At 66.2% G+C, this 26,080-nt stretch overlaps 10 protein-coding genes across 10 annotated transcripts; 6 read left to right on the top strand and 4 right to left on the bottom strand.

Annotated features, from left to right (window-relative positions):
* The first annotated feature begins 545 nt into the window (after positions 1-545).
* Positions 546-1,197, top strand: EMIHUDRAFT_364940 (hypothetical protein). The gene has a single exon (XM_005783948.1). The coding sequence runs from the start codon at positions 631-633 to the stop codon at positions 1,108-1,110; it is 480 nt and encodes a 159-aa protein (XP_005784005.1). The 5' UTR covers positions 546-630; the 3' UTR covers positions 1,111-1,197.
* Positions 1,198-3,405: 2,208 nt separating this feature from the next.
* On the top strand, positions 3,406-4,550 carry EMIHUDRAFT_231756 (Hypothetical protein; the record flags this gene model as incomplete). The annotated part of the gene is made up of 3 exons (XM_005783947.1): positions 3,406-3,721; positions 3,965-4,155; positions 4,296-4,550. 3 exons carry the CDS (start codon positions 3,406-3,408, stop codon positions 4,548-4,550), a joined length of 762 nt encoding a protein of 253 aa, XP_005784004.1.
* Positions 4,551-5,476: 926 nt separating this feature from the next.
* Positions 5,477-8,902, bottom strand: EMIHUDRAFT_468168 (hypothetical protein; the record flags this gene model as incomplete). Its single annotated transcript, XM_005783946.1, has 3 exons — positions 6,627-8,902; positions 5,937-6,558; positions 5,477-5,851 (listed from the first exon to the last, which is right to left on the bottom strand). Exons 1-3 carry the CDS (start codon positions 8,759-8,761, stop codon positions 5,477-5,479), a joined length of 3,132 nt encoding a protein of 1,043 aa, XP_005784003.1. The 5' UTR covers positions 8,762-8,902.
* Positions 8,903-10,767: 1,865 nt separating this feature from the next.
* EMIHUDRAFT_231751 (hypothetical protein) lies at positions 10,768-11,647 on the top strand (the record flags this gene model as incomplete). The annotated part of the gene is made up of 4 exons (XM_005783945.1): positions 10,768-10,866; positions 10,938-11,007; positions 11,167-11,496; positions 11,571-11,647. 4 exons carry the CDS (start codon positions 10,768-10,770, stop codon positions 11,645-11,647), a joined length of 576 nt encoding a protein of 191 aa, XP_005784002.1.
* Positions 11,648-12,821: 1,174 nt separating this feature from the next.
* Positions 12,822-15,404, top strand: EMIHUDRAFT_231750 (hypothetical protein; the record flags this gene model as incomplete). The annotated part of the gene is made up of 7 exons (XM_005783944.1): positions 12,822-13,590; positions 13,641-13,841; positions 14,058-14,215; positions 14,333-14,716; positions 14,894-15,051; positions 15,135-15,189; positions 15,261-15,404. The coding sequence occupies 7 exons, from the start codon at positions 12,822-12,824 to the stop codon at positions 15,402-15,404; spliced, it is 1,869 nt and encodes a 622-aa protein (XP_005784001.1).
* Positions 15,405-16,164: 760 nt separating this feature from the next.
* EMIHUDRAFT_231749 (hypothetical protein) lies at positions 16,165-17,645 on the top strand (the record flags this gene model as incomplete). Its single annotated transcript, XM_005783943.1, has 2 exons — positions 16,165-17,219; positions 17,417-17,645. The coding sequence occupies 2 exons, from the start codon at positions 16,165-16,167 to the stop codon at positions 17,643-17,645; spliced, it is 1,284 nt and encodes a 427-aa protein (XP_005784000.1).
* A 532-nt stretch (positions 17,646-18,177) lies between these two features.
* EMIHUDRAFT_231747 (hypothetical protein) lies at positions 18,178-20,259 on the bottom strand (the record flags this gene model as incomplete). The annotated part of the gene is made up of 2 exons (XM_005783942.1): positions 18,178-18,702; positions 19,945-20,259. 2 exons carry the CDS (start codon positions 20,257-20,259, stop codon positions 18,178-18,180), a joined length of 840 nt encoding a protein of 279 aa, XP_005783999.1.
* A 555-nt stretch (positions 20,260-20,814) lies between these two features.
* Positions 20,815-22,103, bottom strand: EMIHUDRAFT_442181 (putative 2-oxoisovalerate dehydrogenase alpha subunit mitochondrial precursor). Its single transcript, XM_005783941.1, has one exon. It carries the CDS (start codon positions 22,097-22,099, stop codon positions 21,071-21,073), a length of 1,029 nt encoding a protein of 342 aa, XP_005783998.1. The 5' UTR covers positions 22,100-22,103; the 3' UTR covers positions 20,815-21,070.
* A 1,313-nt stretch (positions 22,104-23,416) lies between these two features.
* On the top strand, positions 23,417-24,318 carry EMIHUDRAFT_112756 (hypothetical protein; the record flags this gene model as incomplete). The annotated part of the gene is made up of 2 exons (XM_005783940.1): positions 23,417-23,669; positions 23,774-24,318. 2 exons carry the CDS (start codon positions 23,417-23,419, stop codon positions 24,316-24,318), a joined length of 798 nt encoding a protein of 265 aa, XP_005783997.1.
* A 214-nt stretch (positions 24,319-24,532) lies between these two features.
* Positions 24,533-25,140, bottom strand: EMIHUDRAFT_364929 (hypothetical protein; the record flags this gene model as incomplete). Its single annotated transcript, XM_005783939.1, has 1 exon — positions 24,533-25,140. A coding segment is annotated over one exon (244 nt), but the record flags the coding sequence as incomplete, so codon positions are not given.
* Positions 25,141-26,080: the final 940 nt, after the last annotated feature.

Raw genomic sequence — 26,080 nt, 5'->3', positions numbered from 1 at the left:
GAGACTTGTGTCTTTACGGTTGCTTCTTCCTTTACACCCATCCCAGCACCCCCACCCAGCCCCACGCCTTCGGGCGGTCGCGCACTGGCTGCCAACACGGCGCTCAACTCTTGCGCGACCCGAAGCCGGCGACGAGCTCGACGACGAGCGGAGCCGACAACGATCCAAGCCGACGACGCGCTCGACGACGAGCGTTAGCACACTCCGTCGGCGATGGCCTCCTCCGAAAAGCAGGTGGCCTTTGTAGGTCTTGGTGCGATGGGCGCGCACCTGGCGCGGCACCTGCACACCCTCTCTCTGGCGCAAAGCGGCCGGCCTGCTCTCGTGTGGAACCGCACGGCCGAGAAGGCGCTGCAGCACGCAGAGGCGCATGGCACCGTCGCAGCGTCCACGCTGGACGAGCTCCAAGCCGCGAGCGTCGTCTGCCTCTGCCTGCCAACGACGGCACATGTGAAAGAGGTGCTCAACCAGGTGCCGCTGCAGCCGGGGTCGCTGGTGATAGACTGCACGTCGGGCGACCCCGAGCAGACCAGTGCGCTCGCGGCGCAGCTCGCCACCCGGGGTATCCGTTTTGTTGATGCACCAGTCAGCGGCGGACCGAAGGGGGCGGCCGCGGGCAGTGTCACCTCGATGGTGGGCGGCTCTCCGGCCGACGTGGCCGATGCATCCGTCTTCATCGAAGCCTGGTCAAAGAAGGTGGTGCACTGCGGCGCTGTCGGCGCGGGCGATGCGACCAAGTCGATCAACAACGTGCTGAACTCGGCGCATCTGCTGCTGGCGACCGAGGGCATGCTCGCCCTCAAGAAGTACGGCGTCCAGCCGTCAACCGCGCTCGAGGCGATCAACGGCGGCTCGGGCATGTCGCTGCAGACGACGCGGCTGCCCGACAATGTGCTCTCGCGCAAGTTTGCGTACGGGTTCGCCCTCGGGCTGATGCGCAAGGACTGCAAGATCGCGGGGGGCCTCGTCGCGAGCCAGACGCCGAGCGCCACCCTCATCCCGCGCGTCGTCGACCTCCTTGGCGAGGCGGAGGCCGCCTTCGGCCCCGATGCGGACTACACGCAGATCGCGCAGCTGCTCGAGGACCGCGCGGGCGTGACTCTCGGCTAAAGAAGAGATGTGCATGCTTTGCAGTGGTTCCCACGCTCGAGCCGTAGAAGCGTTTCTGTACCTTAGCCAAGACGGCGCCAACTTGCCAAAAAAACTCTTGACTCTCACTTTCCTTGCGCGTAGCCGCCGCTGCTGGCGAGCCGGCGGCAGTGGCCGCGTGCCGCGGCACCGCGCGCGTCCGGACGCGTCGGCCGTCGCTGGGCGTGCCGCTCTGGCGCGCCGGCCGGAGGCTGTCGTGGTGGTGGACATGACGGATCTGGGCACAGTGATGACACTGCGGCTCACCGGCAATTGCGCACCAGCCTTGGCCGCGCAGCGAAGAAATTGGGTCGTTGGAAGCTCTCAGACGCACTCTTTCCAAGGAAAAATGAGGTGTCAGGCATCGGGCCGTCCAAGATCGGGACCCATACCTCTCGTGGTTCGCGCAAATCCACTGTCGACTGATTTTGGTGACGGGTCAGGTCCCACCACGGATTAAGAAATGAGCACCGCCGGCGCCAGAGGCCGGAAGAAGTGCTAAGAAATGAGCGGCGGACGAGCGATCCGTGTCGCTTTCTTAATGCCCGAGCACCGCGGGTGCGGGCCGCAGGCCCGCACCCTCCAGCACCGTAGCATTATGGTGATTTAGGGTTAGCCACACCGGCACTCTAGGTGCACAGCACCGCACCACACCGTTCGCGCCAGGCAGCAAGGTGATCGCTGCCGCCAGACCGAAGATCGCGCGCGCGTCGTGAGTGGCGGCGCGCGCGCGATCTCCGTTCCCGGGCACGCCGGTCGCAGTGGCATGGGCTCCCAGGCTCAAAAGCGCTCCCGTCAACAGCGAGCGAGCGCCGCCGCTGCTCCTCCTCCCGCCGCCGCTCACCGAGACTCGGTGCCGCCGTTCGCCACCGCCGCCGCCGCCGCCGCCGCCGCCGCCGCCGCCGCCGCCTCGCGCCTCGCCTCCGTCACCGCCGCCCTCCATCTCGCAGCGGCGCGTCCCTCTGATGGCGCGGGCGCCTCGCTCACCGGCGCCTCGCCGCCCCCCCCCCCCCCTTCTCGCGCCGCTCCGCTCGTGGCCGCCGCCTCCCCTGTCAATCCCGCCGCCTCCCCTGTCATCCCGCCGCCCGCACCACCGCCGCCACCGCCTCGCGCCTCGCCGCCGCCGCCACCGACCGCCCTCCCCTGCGCCGCTGAGCGCGGTGCAGGGGGTGAGCCCCCGCTGCGCAGCCTCACCGCAGTGCACTGCGCTCTCCGCGCCCCTGACGATTAGTGAGGAGGTGGTGTTGCACAGCATGGAGCTCGGCGAGCGTTTAGCGAGCCCCGCAGCTAGTCTAAAGATATAAGGGCCCCGCGTTGTCCGCCGTTTATCCCCGTGACCCGCGCAACTCGTGGTACCGAGGAGTCTCGAGCTTCAGCTGGCGAACCATCATGCCGCTCTCGGCACAGCAGAAGCGCGAGCGCCGCGCCGCGCAGCGCGCTGCCGAGGCTCAGGACGCGGCTCGCGGGCAGCGCAAGCCGGACGGCGCCGAGCCGGTGCTAGGCCGCCTCCGCTGCGCCTGCTTCCTTGCGCGCCGCTGGACGTCGGCCGAGAAGACCGCTTCCCTCTGGGGACCCGACTCCGCGAAGATCGCGCGCGCGTCGTGAGTGGCGGCGCGCGCGCGCGCGATCTCCGTTCCCGGGCACGCCGGTCGCAGTGGCATGGGCTCCCAGGCTCAAAAGCGCTCCCGTCAACAGCGAGCGAGCGCCGCCGCTGCTCCTCCTCCCGCCGCCGCTCACCGAGACTCGGTGCCGCCGTTCGCCGCCGCCGCCGCCGCCGCCGCCGCCGCCGCCGCCTCGCGCCTCGCCTCCGTCACCGCCGCCCTCCATCTCGCAGCGGCGCGTCCCTCTGATGGCGCGGGCGCCTCGCTCACGGGCGCCTCGCCGCCGCCCCCCCCCCTTCTTGCGCCGCTCCGCTCGTGGCCGCCGCCTCCCCTGTCAATCCCGCCGCCTCCCCTGTCATCCCGCCGCCCGCACCACCGCCGCCACCGCCTCGCGCCTCGCCGCCGCCGCCACCGACCGCCCTCCCCTGTGCCGCTGAGCGCGGTGCAGGGGGCGAGCCCCCGCTGCGCAGCCTCACCGCAGTGCACTGCGCTCTCCGCGCCCCTGACGATTAGTGAGGAGGTGGTGTTGCACAGCATGGAGCTCGGCGAGCGTTTAGCGAGCCCCGCAGCTAGTATCAAAGAGATATATTTGCCAAAGAGATATATTTGCCACTTTCCGCACAAACATGGCACCCGACCAGCTGAAGCTCTAGACTCGTCGACCGAGCTCTGGACGATGCCGACCTCAAACCACCAGCGCCAGCAACGACGTGCCGCGGCTCGCCGCGCCGCTGTTGCGACCGACGACGTGCCGAACGCCGTCCCGCGGCCGAAAGGAAGAGGCCCGCGCAACCACTTCTGGGACCCGCGGCCGCCGGGCGTGCGGCGGCACAACGAGTCGAACGAACCGAACCAGCGCAGAGCGGCGCGTCTCGCGAGCGCCCGCGGCCGCCACGCCGACGCCGTCCGCGGCCGACGGTGGTCGCGAATCAACGCGGCGCGGTGCAACGAGGCCAAGTCCTTCCAGGCTCCCGCCAGCAGCGCCTCGTGGCGTGGGCTGCACGGCCCTTCGAGACGGCCCGGGGGGCGGTGAGAGACCTCTCCCGCCGGCATGGCGCACTATATCACCCGTAGAGGCCTCTCTATAGTCGCCTTTTGGCACCTCCTCTATCCACGCCGCCGATTAGACCTCGCCGCATCGCATCGCCCCCTTCCCTGCCCCGTCGCCCTCCTGAGCTCTCCCTCCTTCGCTCCAGCCATGCACAGGACATCTGGACCATTGGCCCGCGTGCCAGGCGTCCGGGACGGCCGGGTATCGGCTCCGTACTTTGAGCCCTCTTGGGCCACCCTCGCGTCCACCGGCCGGCAGAGCACCGCTTGGGCGACTCAGACGGCCCGCCCGACCAGCGCGTTCGATCGTGCCGCCCCCACAGCGTCAGTGGCGTGCGTGGGGTGGCAGGCGGCGTCAGCGCAGCCCCTCGTGGGGGTGCCCACCGCTCTCCTCTCACCGCTCCCCCCCGCCCGTGGCACCCCACACACTCGTCCCTCCTCAGGGGCGCAAGGCGGCACGGCACGTTCAGCGCTTGCCTCGGCCCACCTCGCCTTCACGCCGCCACCGCGACCAAGGAGGTGGCCTCGGCGGCCCAGATGAAGCCCGTGCGGCTCGTTTGGGAGCCGCATGCCGTCCCTCTCTCGCCGGCGCTGCTCACCACGCCCAAGCCTACGCCGAGGAACCCGTCGCGCCCGTCGCTCACGAGCTGGTGGCTCGCATCGACCGAGCCGTCCAGCTTTCTCACGCCCTGCCCACGATCAAATTCGAGACGACCAACATCCGACCACAAAAAAGGCCCGCGCGTGCTGCGCGGGCCGGCGAGCGACTAGCGAGCCAACCTGCTAGTGATTAAGGGCTCCGGCCTGCGCTCGGCACCGGGCACCGCCTCGGTATACAAAATGCGCCTGCGGGCGGACCCTCACAGATCACAGATCACAACAAAGGAACGAAGGCAGGCGAAAACGCATGGTGGTGGTGGTGGTGGGGGGGGGGGGGTACTACAGAGCCGACGGCTCATATGTGTAGTCAGCGATCGATGCAACCGCACCTTAAACTCCCCCCGCGGTGGGGGCGCGCGGCGAGAGGGCGGCTGCCCCTTGCCCTTGGCGCATATGTGTAGTCAGCGATCGATGCAACCGCACCTTAAACTCCCCCCGCGGTGGGGGCGCGCGGCGAGAGGGCGGCTCAAAGGGGGGGAGGGCGAGAGCAAGGGGAGCCGTGTGTCATTTCCTGCCGCGATGCGGCTCTCTCCCCAGCAATAACTTTTTTTGAGCTAGCCTTCGATGTAATGAGACAAACTCTTTGGATTTTGGGGGAAACCAAGCCCTGCTGAGACCAACCTCGCTGTACACGGTCTAGCCGCCTTCGACGTTCGAGCCGGCGCGCGGCGGCGGCGCGGGCCACACGCAGAATGAGCCCCCCCCCCCCCCCCCCTCCGCAGGAGAAAGCAGCAATCAGGGAGGACGAGACCTAGGCTAGTCGTCGCCCCACAACAGACCCTGCACTGGTGGGGCAAGCTAGCTAGAGGGGCGACCCGCGCGACTCCAAATCTAAAGGACAGGAGCCCCACGGCGTGGGGACCCTGTCTCCTCCCCCATCCCGCCTATCGTTTGGGTTGCGGTTGTCTTTCTTTATTTTCGAGAGGTTTGGGGACTGGCCACAAAAAAATCTTTGACCCACCATTCCACCATGCACCAACCGCACCCAGGAGCTTTCTCTAAAATTTTTCTAGAAAATGTCGCACGACGCACGTGTGTTACCGGGCCTCGAACGGGTTGCCCTGCGTGTAGTTGGACAGGTCCATGTGCCCGTCGCTCGCGCTGGCGATGGCGCACCCCGCGCCAGGCCCAGCACGTGGCGTGTCGTCCTCCTCGCTCCAGAACGAGTGCCAAAAGTGTCCCGAGTCTGCCGACCGCGGCTGCAGCACGGTGCGTGGGTCCGAGAAGGTCTTGAAGATAAACCGTGCAGGCTCGGACCAGCCACAGTCCGCAGTCCCACAGTTGACCGTTAGCGACGTGCAGCGACTGTCGGCGGAGCAGATGCGCTTCGCCTCCGTGAGCGTGGTCTCCTTGGAGTACAGCTCAAAGTCCGCCGGAAGGTAGCCGTCCCCTCGCACCCATTTGCGTGGCACCTGTACACGCGGCGGTTAGTGAAGCGCGCGCACAAAACTGGGCCGGGGTCGTGCGGCAAGCCTCGATCTTTGGACAGCCGTCCACCCCGCAGAAGCGCCAGTACACCGTGTAGGTCTCGTCGACCATCTCGTTGAGCGGCCACATGAGCACGCCCTGCCCGCGCGCGCCGCGCGCCCAGAAGGAGCACGGCGGGTACTCCGCCGCGCTCGGCCTCTTCTCGAGCTCGAGCGCTTGCGCCGTGCCGTTGACGAGCGCCAAACGCTCCGCAGCCCGGGGCGCGCTATTCGCGCCGGCCGGCCCAGACACCGCTCCAATGAACCACCCGGGCCACCCCGCCGGCTCCAACCGCAACCTGCTGCCGGCCAGCGCGTGCAACCGCCAGCCATGAGGCGATGAGCCGCGCCTTGGCACCTCAAGCATGAGGGCACCGGCCGCAGACGGGGCGACAAATCGGCCTGGGAGCGCAAACGCCTCGAGCGCTACCTCTCCGTTGGCTCGTGGCACAGCGCGAAAAGTCGCGGCGTTTGCGGCATCGGAGCCTCCGCGCCGCCGATTCGAGAAGCCAGGCTCGGTGAGCCTTCGCAGCTCGACTGCGCTCTGCCCAAGCACAGAGAGGAATTCGCCGCTCTCGGCGGCCCGCAAGCTGATGAGCTGGCCGCGCGCGTCCGCGGGGACGGGCACAATCGCGTCGTCGAGGCGCTCGCGCCTACGCCCCGGAGCATGCGACGGTGAGGGGCGCGCCGACGGGCGCGCGAAAAGGTAGACGTGCGCCACCGTCCGTGCAACTCGGACTGCCCAGACGTCGTCAGGCCGGCGAGCACGAGCGGGCCGTACAGCAGCGCTGTCATCTCCTTGTACTGGCAGCGTGGGTCCTTGAGCGGCTCAACGTGCAGCGCGGCGGGCAGAGAGAGACGTACGCTCACCTCCTCGCCAGTCCGCACAGGCGGCGTCAGCTCGAAGCTCCAAAAGTCCACATTGAGATCGGTACTGCCCGCCGCCACCGCGCCGCTCACCGAGCCACGAAGCCCTCCGTCGCCGCCACCGTCACGCAAGGCGGCAGCGGCGGCCGCAGCGCGTGCCCATCGCGGTATGCGGAGCTTCAGCCGCAGGGAGGACGGCAGCCCAGCGGCGTCCGATGCGCCGTGTCGCTCAGGAGACGCGAGTTGGAGGGGCGTGAGGGTGAGGGTTGCGTTGCACGGAGTGCCGCTCGGCACATCGAGCGCCCCGTTGGCGGTGAGAGTCGCACGGACGCGCTGTTCCGGCCAGACCAGCTCGGTTGGGACGAGCGAGACCAGCCAGAGATCGGCGGGCGACCCTGGGCCGCCAGAGGCGGCGGCGGCGGCGGCGGTGACAGGAGGGGCGAAGAAGAAGGTTGCCTCCTGTAACTTTGCATGGGCCTCGATGCCGGTCCCCATGCAGCAGCTGAAGTACTGGGTGGGGTGGGACCAGCCGCTAGTGCCGAGGTTGATGCCCGCCTCCTTCTTGCTGACCCCTGTGCCGAGGGGGTAGAAATAGAGCATCTGCCCTGGCTGCGTGCCACGCTGAGTGCCGAGCACGCCATTCAGCTGCAGCCGCTCGATGAAGTCTGCGTACTGCGGCTGCCGCGTTGACCGGAAGAGGTCGATGGCGAGCCGCAACGTATTGTGCGTCACGCACGACTCCTGGTGCACCGTTCCGAATGGCGGCGGGCCGAGCAGGTGGCCCAGCTTGTTGGGCGAGCCCCAATTTTCGTGGTGGGAGGAGCCGCCGGTCGCAAACGTGCGCGTCGTGTTGAGGAGGTCGAGAAAGTTCTCAGCGAGGAGGCGGAAGACGGGCTCACCAGTCACCTCATGCCGATGCAGCGCCCCGATGGCGATGGGCACGTGCGTGTTCGCGTGCATTTTTGACAGTCGATCCTCGTGGGCTGCTTGTGGCGAAAGGAAGCAAGGCTTGTCGAATAGAGAGGCCCACCGACGGTGCTCGGGCCGGCCGGTGATGGCCGCCAGCTGCCATAGCACGTCATTCATCCCGCCGTACTCCATATTCAAAGTCGCCCAGTGGTGGGTCAGCCCCGAGGTGGATAGCACTCGCTCTAGGCGGCCGCCCACGTACGCCGCGAGGCCGATGGCGAGCTGCAGCGCGAGAGAGGAGCCGGCGATCGTGTACTGGTCGAGCAGCCCCTGCAACACCTTGTGAAGCGTGTAGTAGGGCGCCCAGACGGGCTCGATGCGCTCGAACCGATCGAGCAGCGACTCTGGAAAGGCAGAGAGGTAGCCCCCGCCCAGGCGCGCAGCGACTTCGGCCATGGCGGAGACGACGTACCGCATCCGACCATCGAGAACGGAGTGGTTTGTTGAAGCCCAGGTCATTGCGCACGCAGACAGATAGTGGCCGAGGAAGTGGCCCCGCAGCTCCATGTGCGGCGCCTCCCAGCCGCCGGCGGGTCTGCCCTTCGGATGCTCGCCCGCATTGCGCCTCCACGCCCACAGCAGGGTGTCGGGGTCGATGGAGAGGAGGTAATTCAGGTTGACCTGCATCGAGGCCCATTGTGCACTGCCCGCGAGCAGCCGCAGTCGCCGCAGGGAGAACTGCTGCAGCGTCGCGGTTGGTGGTTCCGGCAGGCCCTGATACGGCGAGTGCAAGTTTATGGCATGCAACTCGGTGTACTTGGCGCCCGCCTTGCCGAAGCCCGGTCCAGAGTACAGCGGACACGCTATCGTCGTGCCTGCTGCGGGCTCTGTTTGCCGTGGCAGCGCCACCTCTCGCTGCCGCCGTGACTGCGCAGCCAACTCCTCTTCCGTTGCCTTACGAAGAGCAGCGGCTGGTCGCCGCATGTGCCGCTCCAGGCTGAAGAGAAAGACGAAACACAACCCGATGAGAACGGCGAGAAGGAGCACTGTCGACCTCGGCGGCCCGCGTCTCGCGGCCATCTCTACTTGTCCACTCGATCACCGGTCGGGAGCTCAGTCTTGCGGGCGCTCTGCAGCTGCCTGCGTCAGAGCTTCCCGCACCAGCGCTGAGATTGCTCGGTCGAGCCAGCGGCCACGGCGCCCACGGTGAGGTGAACACGACTAACTGACGGATCCGCTCCTGATAGTCGCTGTGGCGCCCCGATGTCTTTGTTTGATTTCTCGAGACGGTTTGGCCGGCGCCATGTGGCGCCGGGCCCGCCCTCCAGGGCGTGGCACGTCTAGTGCCAGCGACGCAAACGGCAAGTGTTTTGCGACGGGTAGTGTTGGGACCAACACGACGCCGATCGTTGAAAGTAGCAACCACTCACACACGCCTCTAACCAACCTGAGTTGCCGGGAACGGCAACTGGGGTCCGTTCTGACTAGTACATGTAACACGTTCTGGCCCTCGCCATTCTGATCATTCCTGGAACACCCTCGGACCGACCCAGGTGGCCGGCCGGGTAAAACCCGGGTATACCCGAGAATTCTCAGGTATACCCGAAAAATTCCCGGAGCGCGCGCGTCGCTATGGCGCCCTATCCCACAGGCACGTGCGCCAACTGCACCAACCACGGTGTGCTCAAGTATGCGCGCCGCACCAGGTGTACCCGCTATATCGAGCGTGACCGCGTCAACTTCGTCGCCAAGTTCGGCGCGGCGACGGACCTCTCGCTCGAGTCGTCGATGTATACGACGGCTCGCCGTCGGCAGAGTACGAGTCGTGGCTGCTGCTCGAGCCTGTTCTGGCGCCGACGGAGGCGGCGGCCCTGCCAGCGGCGGCCGGCGGCGCGATCGTCGCCGCGTGAAGAGGTCGGACCGGCTGGGGCCGGGCGGTGGGCGGTGGGCTGCCCGGGGGGATGGGCTGTGGCACGGTCCGAGTCGTAGGGCCGGTGCCGCCTGGATGGATGCCGTTCTCTGATCGTTCCTGCGACCTTTGTAGTCTTCCGTCCGAGGTCGGGCTGAGGGAGGACTGATGAGCCGCGTCACTGTCCCTGTGCCTGTCTGCTGCTAGTGCCGAGAGAGAGGCTCCGGGTCTCAGCGCCTCAGGCGGGCCCAGTGGCCGGTGTTCTGAACGTTCTGAGAACGCATTCCCAGCCTTGCCATTCTGATCATTCCCCTTACCTCGGCAACTCAGTAACCAACTGGCTCAGTTGAAGAGGCCGCGCCCACAGCTCTCACACCTATCTCTCTGGTACACAATATTGGAAGCGTTGTGAATTGTGGACCATTGGCCCCCTAAAAATCTCTCTCTCAACTCTCTCTCCGTAAGACTTCGGAGAAGGCAAGCCGTGAAGTTGTCAACCGTCTCGGCGTCGACAACAACTGGAACTCGAACCAGTCGTGCTGCGGGAACGGCCACCCCTCTGATTGCTCTGACAGGCACGCCTTGCACCTCGCCATGGATCCGCGGCAGAAGCCAATCCTGCAACGTTTTCAGGAAAGAGAGGAGGAAGACGCATACCAAAACTGCTCCAATCGGTAGCTCCGTGCGTTGCCTTCCACTGTGTAGGAGTTGTTGCAGCTTCTCGATCTTTGAAGTCTTGTCCTGCAGCAATATTTTCTGCCTCCAAATGTAGTCTAATACGTCATCGCACCTCCGCCATGAGGACGGCCTTGTGCGAGCGCTGTCGTTGAGAACGAAGCGGCCGGAGTGTTCTTGTTTTGCCTTCAAGACATATTTCCTGAGGTAGCTCGTTCCCTTGGTGAGGGCGGTCGGGTCGTGCATCGTCTGGGCGACGTCCGTCGGACTACGGTCCGCCATCTTTGGCAGGTCTTTGATCGGCTTCAAATCGTCCTCCTTGAGCTTGACGCCGCTCGCGATGTTGGTACGGGCGAGGTCGAGTGTCTCGGTCATGGTTTTGAAGAGGGAAGTCGTGCGTCCCGCCTCGAGCTGCAGATCCCGGCCGGTCACATTCGTGTACGTGTCCCGCTGATACGCAAGGTACTGTCCAGTTGTGGGCAACCAGTGGCTCTGAATGCGCATGCCGAGGATCGAATCTGACTCAAAGCGCACGGGGTTGGTGCCGCCGACCGTCGGGAGGAAGCCGAGGAGTGCCAGAACGATCCAGAGGGCGCCGACGGTGCCGATTCCGCCGCAGAGAGTGGCGGTCGAGGCCGGATCGATGCGGGTACCTTCGCCGTCATCCAACAGTCCAAGATCTTCTTCACCGCCTCCTTCCAGCGCGTGCTGCTCGGGCGCACCCTCTCCGTCCCAAAATGGTGTGCCCTCCTCTCCCTCGTGCTCGGAGTCCTACTCATCTCGCTCGAGGCTGGGCCTGACCGGAGGCCCTGCGACCTCCTCGCCGCGGCAAACGGCGGCGCCACCGCCGCCGGCGGGCCGCCGGCGCCTGCTCGCGGCGTGGGCGGGTACACCGTTGGAGTGGTGGCGGTGACGCTCGACTGTCTCCTCTCGGGCCTCGCGACGGTCTACTTTGAGAAGGTGCTCAAGACGACGCCGCTGACGGTGTGGGACCGCAACCTGCAGCTCGCCGCCTACTCGCTCGCAATCTACCTGCCGTGGGCGCTCTACGACAGCCCGAGTGCACCGTTTGCGGGCTGGTCGGCGATCACCTGCCTCGTTGCCCTCCTCGGCGCCTTGGGTGGCATCCTCGTTGCCATGGTGATCAAGTACGCCGACGGGCTCGCCAAGAACCTCTCGACCGCCTCCTCCATCGTGCTAACCACCGCCGCGGGGCACTACGCCTTCAACGGTCAGCCCCCGAGATGAGGCGCATGCCGCGCACTCCCACACACACGCCTGACTCTTGCCGCTGTCTGGCGGTAGGGCCAATGAATGGGTCGATCATCCTCGGCTCGCTCATGGTCATCGTCTCGGGCTACAACTATCAGACGGTGCGATGAGGACGGGACAGTCCTACAGCGAGACCCTCAGAGAAAGGCTGCACTGAGCTCCCACCCGTGTGTGGGTGTAGCGCAAAATGCGGGGAGGGGGCCGAAGTTGCGGCCGGAGTTCGCCCGATCCTCGCCCGAGCCCGACGCGTCGCAAACACACGCTACCGGCACACACGGTCACGGACGCGTTAGTAAAAGAAAAATCAAGGAACTGCTCCAAGCAGAAAAGAAAGAAAGAAAACAGACAACCCAGGGGAGGAATTCTCGCAGCGAGCTTTCGTCTCCAGAACGGCGTGTGCGCGCACTTGGAGCACTTGGAGTGCAGTCGGCAACATCCAGGGCCGGGGAGCTAAGAAGCACACCCAGCGGGCCAGATGATCGGTCCATCGGGTTACGGGCTAGAGAGCCCTAGCCCTAGGGGGTGCGCGTTCGCAGGGAAAGGGCCGTAAAGTAAACACGGGTCTCCGAGGGTTAGTTCCGTGTACCGGGTTTCCCCTTAACTGCCGAACCCCGAACGCGGCCCCCTCTTACTCGGAGCTAACACGGACACACCACGCCGTACTCCACGCACGTACACGGAAACACCTCACGTGTGATCGCCCGACCCCAGTCCCAGAGTCCCGTCCTCCGCTCACCGGGGCGAGCCATCGGCTCGGTCCGGTCCCCTGCTATACATACATGCACATGCATGCATGTGTGCATGTGCACGTGACTGCCGCGGAACCAACCCCGATGCGTGAGTGCGCACGCCCCCCGCGGCTCAAGCCCCAAAGCGTCGCCACCTCGCCCAGCAATGACACCTGAGGACATTTCTGCTGTGAGAGGGGCTTGTCTTCGTAGAATTCTACGTTGCTTTTCTTCTTTGTGCCCCAGTAGTGGGGGGTGCTCGCGCCGCCTAGCTCTGCGGACGGGCACCTCCACCCTTCACGTACGGATCATGTAGTCCCCGCACTCGCTGTCGTGGGATCGCTTGTCATTTGAGAGAGTGCGTTGGGTTCTCGTTGGGTCTTTGTGAAAATTCTCTTTGTGAAAAATTAATAGCGGCGCTGCTGATGCACAACAGCATGATGCTCAGCTCGATCCTCCTGTGCGCTTCCACCACTCGACCACGGCGTCCTGCTCCGCAAAGGCAGGTGGGTGGGAACAGGTGCAGCGGTTTTTCTTCTTTTGTGAGGCTCTTCATATGGCGCTGCTGATGCACATGTTGCTCAGCTCGATCCTGTGCGCTTCCGCCGCTGGCCTCCAGCCGTCGCGCATCCGGAGCCCACCCATCCGGAGCCCACCCATGTCGATGGTCCTCAACGAACGTGCACCGTCGGTCGCCCGCAAAGCCCGACAGGAATTTGCAGCAGCGGTGTCCGAAGTCCAAGCTCTCACAAAGCCGAGCACGCCACTCGAGACGCAGCAGCGACAGTTGATAGATCTGCTGATCGCTCAAGTGTCGGCCAATGACAAAGGATTTGCCGACGAGGTGGCCGACTTGGACAAACGCGGCCGCATGGCCCTCGAGCACCTGGACCGCCGCGATGCGCTTGCAGTGAGCCTGGCCACCGCAAAGGAGGCGGTCGCGGCGGCAGAGGCGGAGGCGGGCCCTCTGCGCGAGGAGTGTGCCGCCCTGGAGCGAGCCAAGGAGAGCTCCGAGCGGACGCTCGTCTCACTCCCCGGAGAGATTGCCTCGCTGCGCGACTCGGCGGAGACGCTCGAGGCGGAGCTGGCCGAGCTGCGGCCAGCGATCGCGATCTTCACGGACGAGCAGGCGGACCTGCTGGCGAGAAAGGAGGGCCTCACCGCTGAGCTCACCGATGCAACCTCCGAGCACCGCTCTCGGTGCGCCGCGCTCGAGGAGGCGCGCAGTCGCGTGGCGGAGCTGTCGGCAGAGCTGCAGTCTACGAGCGCCGCCCTCGCGGCGAGCGACGCGGAGCTGGCCAAGCTGGCGCGGGAGAAGGAGGCGCGTGGCGGCAGCACCCTGTAGCCTGCAGCGAGAGCGTCCTCACGCGGACAGCGTTGTCGCTGCAGGAGACGGCCGCCGCGCTCGAGCCGCTGCCGGAGCGGCTCGAGCTTGCGCGCTCCGAGGCGGCTGAGGCGGCGGAGAGCGTGGCTGCGCTGCAGGAGCGGCGCGAGGCGATGTCGTCCGAGCTAGAGGAGGAGAGCGCCGCGCTGACATCGCGGCTGGCCGCCTACGAGGCCCGCGCCTGCAGCGCACGTCCTCCCTCAGAGCTAGCTCGCGCCCTCTCTTCCCTCGCACCTCACGCCCCCTCTTCCCTCGCACCTCACGCTCCCTCTTCCCTCGCACCTCACGCCCCCTCTTCTCTCGCACCTCACGACCCTTCACACCTCTCCTCCCTCCCTCAGTCGGAGCGCGAGGCCCTTCGCATCGCGCGCCTCGAGCTCGCCCGCGTGCGCAAGGAGCGCAACGTAGTCGCCGAGGAGTCCGCTGCCGCGACGCAAGAGGCTGCCGACAGCGAGGAGCTGGCCAAGGCGCTGCGAAAAGAGATTGAGACCCTCAAAACGGAGGCCCCGGCGCTCGAGGCCAGGCGCGCGCACGCCACTTCCGCGCTCGAAGAGGCCCTCGCCGCGGTCGAGCTCTTCGAGAATGGCGCGACGGCGAGCTCACCGCGCCCTCCGCTCCCACCGCCTCACGCCACGGGGGGGGGGGGGGGGGGCGAAGGCGCGGCTGCTCTTGTTGTCGCGTAGGCGGCCTCTCTCTTCCCGGAGGACTCGCCCGAGCCCGACGCGTCTGCCGCCGCCGGGCAAGGCGAGGACGCGGGCGGGGGCGCGAGCGCGCGCATGGCGGCGGTGTTGGACGAGCGGATCGAAGATACCGGGCGGCAGCTCGCCGCGTCGGTCGCCGACATGGACGACCGCATCGAGGCGCTGGGCGACTTTTCGGAGACGGTCCGCACGGCGATGGAGGCGGCGGCGGCGCGGCGCGAGAGCGCGCAGCGCTCGCTGGAGCAGCTGGCCGTGGAGCAGCGGCGCGCGTCGGAGGAGATGAAGCTGCAGCTCGAGTCTGCCCTCGCCGCCATGGAGGAGATGCAGAGTCAGTGGGACGGCGCCGTCGACTCGAATGCCGTGGAGGTCCGCCGACTCAAGGCGGCCGCGTCTCAGGTGAGACGCACCCGACCCCAACCAGCCTTGTAAGCCCCGACCCACCCACCCACCACCACCACCACCACAGACCCACGAAACGCACACTCACGCCGCACGCCGCACGCCACCACGACCGCCTCGAACGACCGCCTCCCCGCCTCGCAGGCTGCGGAGGTGCGGGGCGAGGCCACGGCCGCGCTCGACCGCAAGCGCACCGCCATCGAGTCCGAGGCGCAGGCGCTGAGCTCGCTGTCGGCCACGCGGCGTGGCTTGGCCGAGGAGGAGGCCGCGCTGCGCAAGCGGTACGTGGCGCTACGGCAGAGGTGCGCTCCCTGAGAGCAGAGGGCGCCCCTCGCACCCGCCCACCCCCCAGCCCCCCCCGCGACGCTGGCTCGTGCGAGTGTAGGCGTCTGGCCAAGCTCAAGCAAGGCGGCGCCGGCCGCCCTTTCCCCGCCGCGCCGGTCGAGTGGAGCCGGCCGTGCCCCCCCTCCAAGGCATATGCACCCTCTGACGCAGCCGCTTCCGCGAGTAGGTTGACCTTGAGGAGGTTGCAGAGGTGGCGGGCGCCAACGCCGAGAAGGCGGCGGCAGCGCTGCTGCGCTTCTTCTCCAGCGACAAGGCGGGCGACGGGAAGGAGCCGCCAGTCATGGGCAGTGGCGCAGAGTCGTCGGAGTGAGACGACGTTGAGCACGATGCCGCGGGCCGAAGCGCGGTTTGCATATAGCTTCAACGCACGCTCGGTTTGTTCTTTTATGTACTAACTTAGAGGGAATATTGATGTGAGACGACGGAGCCGCGTCATGAGCAGTTTCTGAGAGTCATACACACGTTATCCCTTGTGCCTTGACACTCACTAGACACAGGACTATAATAGGGACTATGCTATACAGTCACAGTGTGCTTTGTGGAGCGACACGACACAGTGCTACACCCTACACCAACAGGGGCAAAGCGACTGCCTTCTCCAGGTAGGCTTGCTGCTCATTGATCGTTAAGCCGTCCCACTCGTAGAATGGAACGCTGATCACCCTCCAGCCAGCCGCCGCGAGGAGGCGCCGCTTGAGCAGCGTTGGCCCATTGGATTTGCGCGCACGCCCCGGCCGTCGGGCAGCAGGAAATGAAAGGGGCCGTCCACCTCAATCGCGATGCGTGATGAGGGCAACGCCAGGTCATCAAGCGAGTAGCTGGTGCGCGGTTCGAGATGCTCCTCCTCAAAGCCGGGCCGGATGGCGGCGAGGGCAGTCGCGACAGAGCGCTGCAAGCCTGACGTCCGAGATATGGTCGCCACCATAGTGTTCGAGGTACAGACCTCGATACTAACAAAGACTACGATACTCGGGGTACTCGAGTACCCGGGTAGCCCGTCACGCCAAGCGCGCGCACGCTTGAGCACGTCCACCGTCGAGAGCGCCCTGCGGCGTCGTCACGAGCACCTGATGAACCCACTCTTTCGCCTCCTCGGCCTCAGTCGAGCGATCATCCTCTACGTCGATCCTACAGGCTACGAGCGCGGCCGTGTGCTCGAGACGTGTGCGGCACGCCATTTCCACGTTGTGGAGGTGTTTTCGCCTCCGTTTGCGTCGCGATTCAGCGGAGAGGTCGAGGGCGTGCTTGCCGCTCCAGAAGCTGGCGAGGAGTGCACATGGGCGGAAACATTAACAGGACGGCGCGGGCGCATCGTCGCCGTGTGCTGTGGCAGCGACGACGGCCTCGCCACCGCAGAGCGGCTGGCAGCGGCATTAACGCCTCGTTGCTCCAATGGTATCAACGTCGCTCGACGCGACAAGTACCTCATGCACGAGGCGCTGCGAGCGGCGGGGCTACGTGCCGCACAGCAGCGTGTCGTCTCGCGTTGGGAGGAGGAGGGAGAGCCGTTCGTGCGAGAGCTGCTTGCGGCGCCATTGGAGCGCGGGGTCGTGTGCAAGCCCCGACGAGGGCAAGCCTCGATCAGGGTCAGCCTTGCGGACAGTGTGGCTACGGCGGGGCGGCAGTGTCGGGCGCTACTCGCCGCTCCCGTCGCGCTGCTCCGGGGCGACGACGAGGCCGGCTCGCCCTCCGTGCTGCTGCAGGAGGAGCTTCGAGGGCGGGAGTGGGTGGTCGACAGCGTGAGCCGGGACGGGGAGCACAAGGTGGTCGCCCTCTGGCGCTACTCCAAGGCGAGCTTGAACGGCGCGCCCTTTGTCAACCTGTGCGACGAACTGCGGCCGGCAAACGACGCCGACGACGAGGCGCTGATGGAGTACGCGCGGCGTGTCCTCGACGCGCTAGGCGTGAGATGGGGCCCCGCCCACCTGGAGATCAAGCGGCCCGCGTCCGGGCCGGTGCTGGTCGAGGCGAACGTCGGCCGGTGGAACGGGGTCGACTTCAAGCTGCTCGCAGACGCATGCCTCGGATACAACGCCTACGAGGCAACTCTGGACGCCTTCACCGACCGCCGCCGCTGGGAGGCGTTGCCAGCGACGCCGCCTCCGGCGCTAGGTGGCGCCGGCCGGTGAGAAGCTTGTGGAAGCTTGTGCCGCTCTCACTCCAGACATCAGCAACCCTCCAACCGCCGGTCCGTGTCTCACAGGCTCGTCAAGCTCGTCTCGAGCGTCGAGGGAGAGCTCCGCGCGCTGAGGCGATGGGTCCCCGTCACACACCACCCGCCACCCTTTCCCCCAACACCCGTCCACCACTTCCCGTCCGCAGGCACGCCGAAGAGTTGGCCGAGCTGCCCTCGCTGGTGCGGTTCGAGACCGAGGCCACCGATCCAGGCGACCGGGTCAAGCGGACTGTCGACCTCGACACATGCGCCGGCTTGGCCGTGCTCCTCCACGCGGACGCCGCGCAAGTCGAGGCCGACTACGCGCGGCTGAGGGCGCTGCAGCCGACACTGTTCGAGGTGGAGTCTGTGGAGACCGGGGACGGGGTGGCATGAGCCGGAGACGGAAGACGGTGGGCCGCCCGCGCTCGAATGCGGGGCACGCGCGAGAGAGAGAGAGCCGGGCGGTGTATGGCATGGCGGTGCGGAGCGGGCGATTTTGGCGGTCGCCGGGTCCGCGCCGCGGCCCGCGGGTCTCCGCGCGCGTACGTTGATCTCATGACGTCCATGATAACGTCTCAGGATCAGAGGCCCCGAGTCCCTGCCCTTTTTCGTAACAGGCACTTTCTCAATAATTAGCACAGACATACCCTGTGCGCGGTGCCCGGTGCCGAACGCTGTCGGACCTTAAGACAGCATTGTAGACCCCTGGGCGAGGGTGGTGGAGAGGGCAGTCCGGCGGCGGAGGAGCGGCAGCAAGGGGAGAGCAGACGGTCGCGATCCGCGCGAGCGAACATCGCGCACGCGGTCAGGAGCAGCAGCGCGAATTTCATCGGGGCATCTGTGGAGGGCACGGTGGCGGCGGTGTGATCGGTGGCAATGTGTGAGAGCCTTCGGCGAGAGCCAGTGCTTTGTGTGCGCCTGTCAACTAGCCCAACAGCCCCTGCAGGTAGGTTTGCCTCTCATTGGCCGTCGCGAAGCCGTCCCACTCGTAGAATGGAACGCTGATCACCCGCCAGCCAGCCGCCGCAAGGAGGCGCCGCTTGAGCAGCGTCGGCCCGTTGGATTTGCGCACGCCCCGGCCGTCGGGCAGCAGGAAATGAAAGGGGCCGTCCACCTCGACCGCGACGCGTGACGAGGGCAGCGCCAGGTCGAGCGAGTAGCCGGTGCGCGGTTCGAGATGCTCCTCCTCAAAGCCGGGGCCCCACACGGCGGCGAGGACAGCTGCAACCGAGCGCTGCAAGCCTGACGTCCGAGCTATGGTCGCCACCATAGCGTCGCAGCAACGCTGGCGCTCAGAGGCGGGGAGGAGATGCTGCTGCCCGTCTGCTCCTCGCTCCAGAGAAAGCCAGAGCTGCCACTGGTGAAGCTGAACGCGGTTCCCGACGCTCCACGTTGACGGATCCCGCGCGAGCGAGTCGCTGATTACGCGCGAGCAGTCGGCAAGCAGCGCCTGGTGATAATGGTCTGCCGTCGCATACGCCCACACCGTGTTGGCCAGCCCCTGAGGGGTGAAGCCCGCCAGCCCGCCGCGCACCGCCGCCTCCGCCACCGCCGCAAAGAGCGCCTCTGCAGCCACGCCCGCCGTCGCGTACGCCCACACCGTGTTGGCCAGGTTCTGAGGGTTGAAGCCAGCCAGCCCGCCGCGCACCGCCGCCTCCGCCACCGCCGCGTACAGCGCCTCCGCAGCCACGCCCGCCGTCGCGAACGCCCACACCGTGTTGGCCAGGTTCTGAGGGGTGAAGCCAGCCAGCCCGCTCCGCACCGCCGCCTCCGCCACCGCCGCGTACAGCGCGTCCGCAGCCACGCCCGCCGTCGCATACGCCCACACCGTGCTGGACAGGGCCTGCGGCTCGAAGCCCGCCAGCCCGCCGCGCACCGCCGCCTCCGCCACCACCGCAAAGAACGCCTCTGCAGCCACGCCCGCCGTCGCGTACGCCCACACCGTGTTGGCTAGGTCCTGAGGGTTGAAGCCAGCCAGCCCGCCCCGCACCGCCGCCTCCGCCGCCGCCGCGTACAGCTCGTCCGCAGCCACGCCCGCCGTCGCATACGCCCACACCGTGTTGGCCAGCTCCTGAGGCTTGAAGCCCGCCAGCCCGCCGCGCACCGCCGCCTCCGCCGCCGCCGCGTACAGCTCGTCCGCAGCCACGCCCGCCGTCGCATACGCCCACACCGTGTTGGCCAGCCCCTGAGGGGTGAAGCCAGCCAGCCTGCTCCGCGCCGCCGCCTCCGCCACCGCCGCGTACAGCGCCTCCGCAGCCACGCCCGCCGTCGCATACGCCCACACCGTGTTAGCCAGGTCCTGCGGCTTGAAGCCAGCCAGCCCGCCGCGCACCGCTGCCTCCGCCACCGCCCCGTACAGCGCGTCTGCAGCTACGCCAGCCGTCGCATACGCCCACACCGTGTTGGACAGCTCCTGAGGGTTGAAGCCAGCCAGCCCGCTGCGCACCGCCGCCTCCGCCACCGCCGCATACAGCGCCTCCGCAGCCACGCCCGCCGTCGAATACGCCCACACCGTGTTGGCCAGGTTCTGAGGCGTAAAGCCAGCCAGCCCGCCGCGCACCGCCGCCTCCGCCACCGCCGCGTAGAGCGAGCGCACCTCACTCACTGGCAGCCGGCACTTGGCCGCACCGTGAGCGATATTTGCTAGTGCTCGCGCATTGCACGACGAGACGAGGTCGAGCGTGCGCTGCACCAGCCGCTCAAGCTGCTCCTCGTGCCGCCGCTCGACGCGCTGCTTGCCCAGTTTGTTCCACAGGTTTGCAGCGTGGATGTGGTTCAAGCTCGACGCGTGGGCAGCAAAGAGCGTGAGCAGTGCGTCAGCGCTGCCAGCATTCGAGATGTGGCTGCTGAGCTTCTTAGCGTTGAGCTGACCACCGGCAGCAGTGCGGCTAGACGAGGGTGGCTGATCGCGCTCATTGTAATAGTCGCGCTCGCGCTCGCTTCTGGACCGACGGTCATCGTAGCCGCTGGGGTGGTGGCACGGGTAGTCGGGCGGCTGGCCAGCCATGCCGGGGTGGCGGGGCGGAGGGATGTGGGGAGGGTAGCCCGGCGGCATGCCAGGCGACAGCCGCGGGCCGTACCCCATCCGCGGGTACCCGGGCGGAGGGCCGGAAGGCGGCATTGGCGCCCGCTGCGGCGGGCCGGGCGGCGGGCCGGGGGGAGGACGTGGCCCGTGGTAGCGGCCGTTGCTCGTCAAGCCATAGCCCGGCGGCATGCCAGGCCGCGCGTGTATTTTCAGCGCTCTTTGGTGCAGTACCCGGGTACGACTGCCGTGCTTCTAGACGCCGTCGGGACAGAATTTTACGACGGGACTTGCACGGCACTAACACAGGTACACCATTAGAGAGCAAACGACACTGGGCACGGGACTAGTGCGCGCTGACACTAACACCATTGTAAAATTCTTGCGGACTTCCTACAGAGAAGCTCAGAGAGAGGGCTACGAGAAAGCAATGCAGCGACCACCGCAGAGGAGAGCGTCGGAGAGCTCGCCCTCGCGCACACAGCGCGAGCGATATACGTAGCGTAGCTCGTGGGGGCTACGGCAGTGTTCTAGGTATATATATATAAGTGCGCCTGTTACTCTCAAACGTCGTTAGTAAAGAGACAGAGAGGTCGCGAGCTCTCTGCTCTCTGCAGACTCTCTCCCGACACGGCTGAGCGCATCCCCGCGCATGGCTCTCGGGAACTCGCGGCGCGGACCGCCAGCGGCCAAGAGCCCTCATGCTGCACCACCGACGGCGTTCTCACTCACGCCGGCGCATCACATCCTGGGAGCCCTCTCGCACAGCCTCTCTCTCACAGAGTCCCGAGCAGCCTCAGCGCACCACCGCGGGGTAGTGCTCCGGGTACTTGTCGAGGTGCGCGTTGAGGGCCGCCTCCTGGTCCCGCTGCAGCCACGACGGCTCGTCGTACACGTCGGAGAAGAGGTACGCGTTGTTCGGCTTTGGCGCGGCCGACGCGTCGTTTAGCGACTTGATCACCTGCTTGCGGGTCGCCTTGCGGAGGTCCTCCTCCATCTGGGGCGACCACCAGCCGAGGGACTGGAGGTACCGCCCGAACCGGATGATCGGCGAGCGCGCCTCCCAGTACGCGCGCTCCGAGTCCCACCCCTGCTCAGGCGCGTGCGGGTTGCGGTACGCCGAGTCGTCGTCCGACGTCGAGTGGGCGCCGATGCGGTACGTCATGGCCTCGACGAGGACCGGCCGCCGCTGCTCGATGGCGATGGCCCGCGCGCGCTGCGTCGCGGCGACCACGGCGAGCAGGTCGTTGCCGTCGATCCGGATCGTCGGCAGGCCGTATGCCGGCCCGCGCGGCGCGACACCGTCGCCGGCATACTGGTCGCTCGAGGAGGTGGAGATGGCGTAGCCGTTGTTGCGGCAGAAGAAGACGACGGGGCAGCCGTGGACGGCGGCGATGTTCAGGCCGGAGGGGAAGTCGCCCTCCGACGACGTCCCCTCGCCGAGGTAGCAGATCGCGACCCGCTCGCCGCCGCCCTGCTTGAGGCTGTACGCGACGCCAGCCGCGTGCGGGCACTGCGTGCCGAGCGTGGACTTGACGTAGATGATGTTGCGCTCGGCGCTGCCGGTGTGGAGCGGCAGCTGCCGGCCGTGCGCGCGGTCGAGCGCGTTGGCGCAGAGCTGGTTCGCGATCTCCGCCATCGTCATGCCCCGCCAGAAGAAGACGCCGAGCTCGCGGTACTGAGGCAGCACCATGTCGCTCGGCTGCAGCGCCGCGGCGGAGCCCACGCTCGCCGCCTCCTCGCCGCGGGAGGTCATGTAGAAGGAGATGCGCCCCTGCCGCTGCGCGTCGTTGTAGATCTTGTCGAACTCGGACACGTGCACCATCGTGGTCATCATCGCGAGCGCCTCCTCTCTGCTGAGCGAGGGAACGTGCTGCTCGGCGCCCTCGACGACGCAGCCGAGGTCGTCCATCACGCGGAAGCACGGCATCGGGAGCGGCGGGCTCTCCACCTGCGGGTCCCAGAAGTGGAGGGCCGGCGTGTATGCGCTCTGCGCGCCCGCAAAGTGGCTCGTCTCCTGGCGGAGCTGCTCGTTCTCCCGCCGCAGAGCCATGTTCTCCTCGTGCAGCTGGTCGAGGGCGCTGACGGTGCTATTGCCGCGCCGCGCAGCACCCGCACGACGAGCGGCGATGGCAGCCAGCCTCCTCGATCTCAGCATGATGGAGTGGAAGGGTTGGCCGGAAGGGTTGGCCGCGTTCCCCAAGCTCCTTTACAACGCTCTGTTTTTTTTTCGTTTAAGTGGCTCTCGTTTTCGTTCGGCGGAGGACTGCTGACAGGGTTTTTTGAAGCGAGAAAGGGCGGCGCATTCGGCGGCGTACACTCGAGTACACGCTATCGGTTTTCCGGCAGTTCAGCCCGTAGTGTCCTGCTCCACAATACCCGGCGCAAATCTCTCCTCAATCAAGTGAAAAACAAATATAGAGTTGTTAGGGCTCCAGGCCCCAAATGACGTGTGAGTGTTAGAGTTGTTTGGTATTGCTAAAAATTTCACGCGCGCGCGAGACGTGCAGACAGGGTTGCCAGGTGAGAGCGAATGGCGCGGTTCACGCCTCGGCCCTCGCACAACAGAGAGAGAGATGCGCTCTGCATGGTGGGACATAAAAGAGAGCGAGTACTTGGGCGTTTGAGGTTTGTTTGTTGAGCTGTTTGGTATTGCTAAAAAACAATACAAACAAACACATAAAAACAATCAAGTGATCTTCACGTTTCTAAACACTCCTGGGCTGTCTGTTTTCTTTCTTTCTTTAACACATAACATTTTTCAGGCCTCGGGCGTTAAGCTTAAGGCGATCTCTTAAGGCGAACAAACTTAACTCTTAAGAGAGAGAGATTTTTAGCAATACCAAAGTTCAAACACAAATCTCAAATCTCTCTCTCTCTCTCCCAACGAGTTTTGTTGTTAAGGCGTGGAAGAGGGCATAATAATGTTGAAAAAAGAAGGGAGAAGCGGGGGGCCCGAGAGCGATAGATATGCCGTGTCCGCGGTGTTTCATCCATCGAAAGCAAAAACAAAAACAATGGGTTTCGAAGGCTAAAAGAATTCTACAAATACAAGCCCCTCTCACAGCAGACTGGCACGAACTAGCACCACAAAAGGCACAGCAGACAATGGGCTAAAAGAAAAGGCAGGTTGAGACCTAAAATGCGCGTCTCCCTGTCGAGGCTGTCTGCGGCCATCCAGGTTCCCGACCACCTGAAGCTCGTCAGCCAGCAGCTCACTCTCCCGATGGCGTCGGGCCGCTGCATGATCATCGGGCAGCCGAGCTTCAAGTACCCGATCGCTGTGATCCCGCCGCCACCCGAGGTGGCGCCGCTGCTGGCTGCCATCCGCTCGTGCGACGTCCGCCCCTTCCGCATCATCTCCTACGTCGAGGAGTCTGGCCGCGCCTTCAACTGTGCGCCGCCGTAGACGCCGCTCTCGCCAGCCTCGCGTGCCAGTCTCGGGTGGGCGTGCGCCGAGCCCGCGCCCGCGCCCGACGCGACGCGCCCGCGCCACCAGGCTCATTCTTCAACGACGAGGCGCACATGCGCGGCTGGATCGAGTGGCTGTCCGACAACGCCCTCACTGCCGGCAGCCAATTCCACGAATGCGTGCGCAGCGCGATGCCCGAGGACGAGCCGCTGCCGACCGCGGAGACGCTGCTTTTTGGCCGCGGCACGGACGTGCTCACCGACACGCGCTTCGGCGAGTACCAGGTCGGGATGTCCATCTCCTTCTCGCGGCAGGTGCCTCTCGGGCCGGATGAGTATGCCGAGATGTGCGAGGTAGCGGCGTCGAGAGAGTTCGAGCTCCGCATCGCGCGGTGCATGGAGGAGAGAAATGTCGACTACTTTGGCCGGCTCGCCATGCTCGAGGACCCACGGGCGGCCGCGGAGAGAGGCTCCCCCCCCGCCCTCATCACGGCGCTGCGCTACGGCTCGATTGACGACGCGAGGCGCGGCACGGCAGTGGTGCGTGAGCGCATGGGCGTCGAGCTCGGGCGCTGGTTCGGCGGCGGGCACACCTCGCTACTGGGCACGGCGACGCAGGTCCTCGAGCTCTGACCGACGCCGCCGCCGCGTGCCCCTCTCTCCGGCCCCTTTCCAACGCGATGGATTTTGACGACGTGAGAGCGCTGCCCGCCGGCGAGCGGCGGTGTCAGTGGAGCTGTGGGTGTGGCCGGTGCACGGTAGTCGGTAGGCGAGGGGTAGTACCCGTGGGTAGCGCGTAGCGCGGTGAGGTGACGTCGGGCTTGATGTGATGCGTTGCGCTCGATATCTGATTTTCAAGCGTGATCAAAGCAAAGAAAATGAAACGCCGCAGTTTCCTCTCGTCCCTAGGCCGCTCTCTTTTTCCGCGCCGTCCCAGATGGCTCAGCCACCTGCCGGGAGGGCGCTTCATCTCTTGAGAGGCCAAATGGTCTGCGGAGGGCGCGCGCCTAAGCGTTGAGCTTCTCGTGAAGGTACTCATCGATGTACTCGGTCTTCCAGCCGCCCACACTAAGCTCGTCTACGGTCCGGCCGTCGGCGTCCTGCATGTAGAGCGTGGGCGGTGCGCCCTGGGTGTACGTCACGGATAGGTTGGGAAACTTACCCGCGCGCTCCTCGATGAACTCGGAGAGCGCTGGGTAATGCCCCAGCCGTCATTTACACACGTCGAGCACCGCCTTGGCAAAGTGCGACGCCCGCTGCGCCTCGTCCGTGCAACAGCCCGCGCATTCCTCGACCAACGTGCTGTCCTTGCCCACATGCTCGCCGAGCTTTGTGCACGATGTGCAAAGCAGCGAGGGGCCGAAGCCGAGAGATCGGCAGCGCTCGGAGCCGGGACCGTCCGTCGACGCGGCGGCCGACGAGAGCACCAGCCAAATCGGTGCGCCCACGGCCATCCTGGCGCGCCGGGCTGAGCTGGCCTGCAAAAGTAGATATTTTTTTCTCGCACGCACTGCGTCCCCCCCCGGGGCAGTGCTGTGTGCTGGTCCCCGCGGGAAGCCCCGCGCATAGGACAACAACGTCTGTCCCACACACGCACAGACGCGCACATACATCATGCTCGGGCACCCCCCACAGTGTAGTCGTGGTGTGAGCACACAACTCTTAAAAAATCTCTCTCTCACAAGTACTAGCAGAGTGCACACCTGCCTTGGCGGGTGAGGGTCGTAAGAAAAAATAAAATATTCTTAGCTTCAAGCCCCCCTCCGAGACTGGAGACAGAACCCACCCGTACACAGGAGAGATGGGACTGCCCCCCGCCCCCACTTGCCCTGACTACACAGGATAGCGTGCCCCGAAGACGGCGACACATAGTGGGGGACACTGCGCAAGGAGGGGGTGCGAAAGCTCATTGGGGTGCTAGGTGGGACCATGAGGGGGGGTGGGCGGGGTCCTGTGGGGGTGAAATGTTGCGCGGCGAATTCGAGCCTACCCCCTCGCCGCGCCGATCCTCACGCGGAGGGTAAAACCCTGTGGGACAAAACCCCTCCGCGGTCGGCTGTCTTCAGAGTGGACCCCCCCCTCCCCAGCCTCCCCTGTGCATCTCGCACCCCCCCCCGCTCCCCATCGGTGACTCGCGAAGGACACGGACACTCGGGGTGAGGGGGGGTCCCCCCGGAGGGGGCTCTGGGGGACTGTTGGGTTGATCGCTCGTGCCGATCTCGGGTCGATCTCGGGTCGATCTCGGGTCGATCTCGGGTCGATCTCGGGTCGATCTCGGGTCAATCTCGGGTCGATCTCGGGTCGATCTCGGGTCGATCTCGGGTCTCGGGTCGGTCTTGGGTGTCGGTCTCGGAGTGGTCTAGAAAAGAAAAAAATGTCGGGCGAGATGAGGCGA

Source organism: Emiliania huxleyi (assembly GCF_000372725.1).
Source record: "Emiliania huxleyi CCMP1516 chromosome Unknown EMIHUscaffold_175, whole genome shotgun sequence".
Classification (NCBI taxonomy): domain Eukaryota; phylum Haptophyta; order Isochrysidales; family Noelaerhabdaceae; genus Emiliania; species Emiliania huxleyi.
Note: the sequence above shows the minus strand (reverse complement) of the source record. Positions and strands in the feature narration are given on the sequence as shown.